Source organism: Triticum dicoccoides, chromosome 5A, assembly GCF_002162155.2.
Source record: "Triticum dicoccoides isolate Atlit2015 ecotype Zavitan chromosome 5A, WEW_v2.0, whole genome shotgun sequence".
Taxonomy (NCBI): Eukaryota; Viridiplantae; Streptophyta; class Magnoliopsida; order Poales; family Poaceae; genus Triticum; species Triticum dicoccoides.
Window position 1 is genome coordinate 316,410,910 of NC_041388.1, and position 7,830 is coordinate 316,418,739.

The 7,830-nt window shown below is 42.8% G+C and overlaps 1 protein-coding gene across 1 annotated transcript in view; it reads left to right on the forward strand.

The window, feature by feature from the left end:
* The first annotated feature begins 851 nt into the window (after positions 1-851).
* LOC119299481 (protein ENDOSPERM DEFECTIVE 1-like) overlaps positions 852-7,830 on the forward strand; it is an 11,811-nt gene continuing 4,832 nt past the window's right edge. Inside the window, exon 1 of the mRNA XM_037576702.1 lies at positions 852-1,262. Coding sequence (XP_037432599.1) covers positions 852-1,262 — 411 coding nt within the window. The remainder of the gene's footprint in view (positions 1,263-7,830) is intronic.

Consider the following 7,830-nt stretch of genomic DNA (forward strand, 5'->3'; position numbering starts at 1 on the left):
GTGATCATCGTCGCCTACGCACTAATCAACAAGGTATGGGACGATACCAGCGTCCTCAGGTACGTGGCCATGACGACTCTTTGGGTAAAATTAAATTTGTCATGCCTCCTTTTGATGGGAAATATGATCCGGATGTTTATCTTGACTGGGAATTATTAGTTGATCAAAAGTTTGCTTGCCATGATTTTCCCGGTGATAAAAGAGTTAGGGCTGCAACTAGTGAGTTTAGTGATTTTGCTTCTGTTTGGTGGAGAGAACATTGTCGTAAACATCCTAATAATATTCCTGCCACTTGGGAAGCTTTGAAATTAGTAATGCGTCACCGTTTTGTTCCTGGATATTATGAACGTGACTTGCTAAATAAACGACAACGCTTGAACCAAGGATCTAAATCTGTTGAAGACTATTATCAAGAATTGCAAATGGGCATGTTACGTTGTGGTTTAGTTGAGACTGAGGAAGCCTCTATGGCTAGGTTCTTGAGTGGATTGAATCGAGAAATTTATGACATACTTGCTTATAAGGATTATCATTCAATGACCCGTTTATTCCATCTTGCTATACATGCTGAACATGAAGTGCAGGGTCGTTCGAGAATGCGTCCTAATTTTTCTTCAGGTCGTACTTCCACATGGGCGACGCGCACCCCTGCTGCCCCGTCCACTCGCACCTCTACAACAGCACCCGCAACCTCTCGACCGGGGCCTTCTTCATCAACTTCAGCATCACACACTTCGGCACCACTGAAAAGTACTACACAAATTCCAACAAAAAGTTCATCGTCATCATCCACTTCCTCCAAAAGAACAAAGGATATCCAGTGCCACACTTGTAAGGGATTTGGCCATGTCATGAAGGAGTGTCCTAATAAGCGTGTATTGATCATTCGTGAAGACGGCGAGTATGACTCTGCTAGTGATTTTGATGAAGACACATATGCCTTGCTTGCTGCACATGAAGATGATGACACAAGACCAGAGCAAGAGGAAGAACATGTGACCGCCGACGACGCCGATAAGCACATGAGTCTTATATCACATCGTGTACTTAGTGCTCAGATTGTCAAAGCAAAGAAGGATCAACGTCACAACCTATTCCACATCAAAGGAGTCGTCAAGGAGCGTTCCGTTCGCATAATCATTGATGGAGGGATCTGTAACAATTTAGCAAGCATTGACATGGTGGAGAAGCTCTCCCTACCTTCCCGACAACATCCACAACCTTACTACATTCAATGGTTTAATGATGGTGGAAAAGTAAAGGTAACACACATGGTGAGAGTTCCTTTTTCTTTAGGTTCATACCATGATACTATTGATTGTGATATTGTGCCTATGCAAGCTTGTTCTATGTTACTAGGAAGGCCATGGCAGTATGATAAACAATGTTTACATGATGGTAGAACTAATCAGTACACTCTCACACATAAAGGAAAGAAAATCATTCTACACCCTATGTCTCCTGAGCAAATATTAAAAGATGATCTTGCTAGGGCTAGTAGAAACACAAATGTTGAGCGTACTAAATCTGAAAATCAGAAAGTTGTTGATGAGTTAGAACAATTTAATAAGATGCACAAATCTGATCCTAGCACATCTAAAGAAATTAAATTGAAAGGTGCTTCTTTCTTAGCTACACGTGCTGATTTTTTTGAGTTAGATGCTCAAACTGATGAATGTTATGCTCTTATATGCAAAGAAGTTTTGTTTTCATTTGAGGATATGCCTCCTTCTTTGCCTCCTGTTGTCACTAACCTTTTGCAGGAGTATCATGATGTTTTCCCAAAGGAAGTACCACCGGGCTGCCACCTATGAGAGGAATTGAACATCAAATTGACTTGATACCTGGCGCCTCATTACCCAACCGTGCGCCGTACCGGACTAATCCCGAGGAGACTAAGGAGATTCAACGACAAGTTCAAGAACTACTCGACAAAGGTTATATTCGTGAATCACTTAGTCCATGTGTTGTACCAATTTTACGTGTTCCTAAAAAAGACGGTACTTCACGTATGTGTGTTGATTGTAGAGCCATCAATAATATTACAATTCGATATCGTCATCCTATTCCTAGATTAGATGACATGCTTGATGAACTCAGTGGCTCAGTTGTGTTTTCTAAAGTTGACTTGCGTAGTGGCTACCATCAAATTCGTATGAAACTAGGTGATGAATGGAAAACTGCTTTCAAAACTAAATTTGGTTTATATGAGTGGTTAGTTATGCCTTTTGGATTGACTAATGCACCTAGTACTTTCATAAGACTAATGAATGAAGTTTTGCGACCTTTCATTGGACAATTTGTGGTAGTATACTTCGATGATATTCTGATTTATAGTAAGTCACTAGAGGAACACTTAGACCATTTGCGTGCTGTTTTTTCTGCTCTGCGTGATGCACGTTTATTTGGTAATATCGATAAGTGCACTTTTTGCATGGATCGCGTCGCTTTTCTTGGCTATGTTGTGACAGCGCAGGGAATTGAAGTTGATAAAGCCAAGGTTGAAGCGATCCAGAGTTGGCCGACCCCTAACTTGGTCACACAGGTACGTAGTTTTCTCGGACTTGCTGGATTCTACCGGCGGTTCATGAAGGATTTTAGCACCATCGCAGCACCGCTCAATGAACTCACAAAGAAAAATGTGCCATTTGTTTGGAGCGACGCACAAGAGGAAGCCTTCATTATTCTTAAAGATAAGCTTACACACGCCCCTTTGCTGCAATTACCTGATTTCAATAAGATGTTTGAATTAGAATGTGATGCTAGCGGCATTGGTTTAGGTGGTGTTCTATTGCAAGAAGGCAAACCAGTAGCATACTTTAGTGAAAAACTCAGTGGGCCTAGTCTGAATTATTCAACATATGATAAAGAACTTTATGCACTAGTTCGGACTTTGGAGACATGGCAACATTATTTATGGCCTAAGGAGTTTGTTATACATTCTGATCATGAATCACTCAAGCATATTAGAAGTCAAAGCAAACTGAACCGTAGACATGCAAAATGGGTTGAATTTATTGAATCTTTTCCTTATGTTATTAAGCACAAGAAAGGGAAGGAGAATGTTATTGCCGATGCATTGTCTAGACGCTATACCATGTTATCACAACTTGACTTCAAAATTTTTGGACTTGAAACTATAAAAGAGCAATACGCTATGATGTCGATTTTAAAGATATATTGCTCAATTGCAGAGAGGGTAGAACTTAGAACAAGTTCGTCGTTAATGACAGATTTGTTTTTCGTGCTAATAAGCTATGCATCCCAGATAGCTCTGTTCGTCTTCTATTGTTACAGGAGGCGCATGGCGGAGGACTTATGGGACATTTCGGCGTCAAGAAGACAGAAGACATCCTTGCTGGTCATTTCTTCTCGCCAAAAATGAGAAGGGATGCGGAGATATATATTGCACACTGCACGACATGCCACAAAGCTAAGTCACGATTGAACCCACATGGTTTATATATGCCTCTTCCTGTTCCTAGCACTCCTTGGGAAGATATATCTATGGACTTTGTATTATGACTGCCTAGAACACGACGGGGGAGGGATAGTATATTTGTTGTTGTCGATCGATTCTCTAAGATGGCACATTTTATACCTTGTCATAAAAGTGACGATGCTACTGTTGGAAATATGCCCTAGAGGCAATAATAAAATGATTATTATATTTCCTTGTTCATGATAATTGTCTATTATTCATGCTATAATTGTATTGTCCGGAAATCGTAATACATGTGTGAATACATAGACCATAATATGTCCCTAGTGAGCCTCTAGTTGACTAGCTTGTTGATCAACAGATAGTCATGGTTTCCTGGCTATGGACATGGGGATGTCATTGATAACGGGATCACATCATTAGGAGAATGATGTGATGAACAAGACCCAAACCTAAGCATACACAAAGATCGTGTAGTTCGTTTGCTGTAGCTTTTCTAGATGTCAAGTATCATTTCCTTAGACTATGAGATTGTGCAACTCCCGGATACCGTAGGAGTGCCTTGGGTGTGCCAAACGTCACAACGTAACTGGGTGACTATAAAGGTACATTACAGGTATCTCCAAAAGTGTCTGTTGGGTTGGCACGAATCGAGACTGGGATTTGTCACTCCGTATGACGGAGAGGTATCTCTGGGCCCACTCGGTAATGCATCATCATAATGAGCTCAATGTGATCAAGTGGTTGATCACGGGATCATGCATTACGGTACGAGTAAAGTGACTTGCCGGTAACGAGACTGAACAAGGTATTGGGATACCGACGATCGAGTCTCGGGCAAGCAACGTACCGATTGACAAAGGGAATTGAGTACGGGATTGATTAGGTCCTCGACATCGTGGTTCATCCGATGAGATCATCGAGGAGCATGTGGGAGCCAACATGGGTATCCAGATCCCGCTGTTGGTTATTGACCAGAGAGTCGTCTCGGTCATGTCTGCTTGTCTCCCGAACCCGTAGGGTCTACACACTTAAGGTTCGGTGACGCTAGGGTTGTATAGATATGAGTATGCAGTAATCCGAAAGCTGTTCGGAGTCCCGGATGAGATCTTGGATGTCACGAGGAGTTCCGGAATAATCCGGAGGTAAAGAATTATATATGGGAAGTTGTCATACGGTCACCGGAAAGGTTCGGGGGCATATCGGTATTGTACCGGGGCCACCGGAGGGGTTCCGGGGGTCCACCGGGAGGGGCCACCTCTCTCGAAGGGCCTTATGGGCTGTATGAGGAAGGGATGCAGCCCAAAGTGGGCTGGGGCGCCACTCCCCCTAGGGCCCATGCGCCTAGGGTTGGGGGAAACCCTAAGGGGGGGGCGCCCCCTTGCTTGGGGGGCAAGCCCCCCTCCCCTTGGCCGCCGCCCCCCCTTAGATCTCATCTAGAGGGGGCTGGCCCCCTTCCCCCTTCCCCTATAAATAGAGGGGTGAGGGGAGGGCTGCAGAGCACATCCAAGGCGCAGCCCCTCCCCTCCCCAACACATCTCCTCCTCCGTCACGAGTTTGGCGAAGCCCTGCCGGAGTACTGCTGCTCCACCACCATCACGCCGTCGTGCTGCTGCTGGAGCCATCTTCCTCAACCTCTCCTTCCCTCTTGCTGGATTAAGAAGGAGGAGACGTCACGCTGACCGTACGTGTGTTGAACGCGGAGGTGCCGTCCGTTCGGCGCTAGGATCTCCGGTGATTTGGATCACGTCGAGTATGACTTCCTCATCCCCATTCTTTGAATGCTTCCGCGCGTGATCTACAAAGGTATGTAGATGCAATCCGATCACTCGTTGCTAGATGAACTTATAGATGGATCTTGGTGAAACCATAGGAAAACTTTTGTTTTCTGCAACGTTCCCCAACAGCTACTCACATTGCTGATTTGTTCTTTAAAGAAGTAGTTCATTTACATGGGGTGCCAAATACAATTGTTTCAGACCGTGACACAAAATTTCTTAGCCACTTTTGGAGGGTGTTGTGGACACAATTGGGGACTAAGCTTTTATTTAGTACTACATGTCATTCTCAAACAGATGGTCAAACTGAAGTGGTTAATCGAACATTGTCTACTATGCTTAGGGCTGTTTTGAAAAAGAACTTAAAAATGTGGGAAGAATGTTTACCTCATGTAGAGTTTGCTTATAATCGTTCAGTTCATTCTACCACAAAGTTATGCCCTTTTGAGATTGTTTATGGATTTAAACCTCGTGCGCCTATTGATTTATTACCTATTCCATCTTCGGAGAAGGTAAACCTTGATGCTAAAGAACGTGCTGAGATAGTATTGAAAATGCATGAGATGACTAAGAAAAATATTGAACGCATGAATGCCAAGTATAAACTTGCTGGTAGTCAGGATAGGAAAAGTATTGTGTTTGAACCAGGTGATTTAGTATGGTTACATTTGCGAAAAGACCGCTTCCCTGATTTAAGAAAGTCAAAGTTAATGCCTCGTGCAGATGGACCTTTTAAAGTGCTTGAAAAAATTAACGAGAATGCATATAAGCTTGATTTGCCTGCAGAATTTCGGGTTAGTCCCACCTTTAACGTTGCAGATTTAAAGCCTTATTTGGATGAGGACGATGAGATACTGTCGAGGACGACTTCGATTCAAGAAGGGGGGGGGGATGATGAGGACATCTCTTCTGCCGTTAAACCCGCCGCGACTCCTTCATCAATTCCGTCGGGACCTATGACTAGAGCCCGTATGAGACAAATAAATGGCCAGGTACTATCGCTCATTTATACATATGATTTAGCTGACGAGAATATGATATTACGCTCATGTTCCGATTTACTTGTACTCAGAAACGAAGGTGTTGAAGATCTGACGAGAGAAAGTAATATAAAGCCAGGAGATGGAAAATGTTACACGTTGACTACACCAGCAGGAGCACTATTGCATGCAAGAACCAATCAAACCATCTATGCTCCATGCTACGTACATGCAAAAGGAGAGAAGGAGGAAGCCAGGTACACACAAGCCCACCTCATCAAATAAGGAAGGAAACCATACAATATTCTATCTACATGTGGGCCAGCCTGATGATGACTATTTTTTCCTTCAAATCGTAGCGGTGTTGGACACGTCAACGCGCAGCTCCTAGGCGGCGGCCGTACGGACTTAATAAATAGTTAGCGTTCATCTAGGTTTAGACTCGGGTTTTATTGTATTGTCTAGTTTTCGCTACAATTCGCATCTACGAGACGTGTAGGACTATCGCCTTGTCAGATCCACAGTGGAACCCCAAATTTTGATCTAGTTCATGTGCTTAATTTTTCATCCGCAATTTCAGTTGCAATTCACCTTTGTTCTTGCCTGTTCTTCGGTTGCTTGCAGGAACTCGAACCTCGTTGTTCAGGTTGATCGTGCCTACGGCAAGGTCAATAATCATCGGAGATTGGTTTAGCGATTGTCGAAGCGTACCGTCGGGTACGGTATAGCCGGATCGTTAAGGTCAAAATCCACCAAATCGATAGTTATCCCCACTCTCATCGAAAGATCGGGCCGCCGTCACATCAGAGTTGGAAGGGAATTGTTTTAGTGAGTCAATCTTAACCCTTCATCGTAACTTACGTTAAATTCCCTTGTCAATTCTCACAAACCAAATGCTGGAATATATTTTCTCCTCAAACTCCCACACATAATTTTCATTATGTGCCAAACAAGGGATTGGGAATAAAATGACTTATCCCAGGACGTTGAGTTTCTACACCCAGGAGCAAATGCTCCTGGTGTGAACAGTAACATCAAATAAATTTAAATATAATTCAAAAAATTCTGAATTTTTTTTGTGACATACTTTCATAAATGTTTGTTGTTCACGCAAAATTTCGTCGCAAAATCACATTGGTGGAAGGTATGGTAAAAAAAACAAAATCGATGCTCTGAAAATATTACTTACAAAAGCATTTTGGAGCTCTGATTTTATTTTTCGGCATGCCTTCCACAAATGTGATTTCGTAATAAAATTCTTGCATGCGCAACAAACATTTGTGAAAGTATGTCACAAAAAAAATTCAGAATTTTTTGAATATTTTTCTATTTTTTTGATGTTACTGTTCACACCAGGAGCATTTGCTCCTGGGTGTAGAAATGTACTTTCGCTCATCCCAAGTCTAATCTCAAAACTCCCTACATTAAACTCCCATTTCCCTTTCCAAATAAAGTTATAATAAAGGCGTGAGACATAGACAGGTTCGCTCAAATCTACATGGAAGACAAATCCCCTGTAATCACTCAACTCACGCATGAGAGAAAACATTCAAACAAAGGTAGGGTGTAGTGGCAGAGCGATGTGTGCTTATGGGCCCCCCCTCAAGTCCACATGTTTTACCATTTGTCC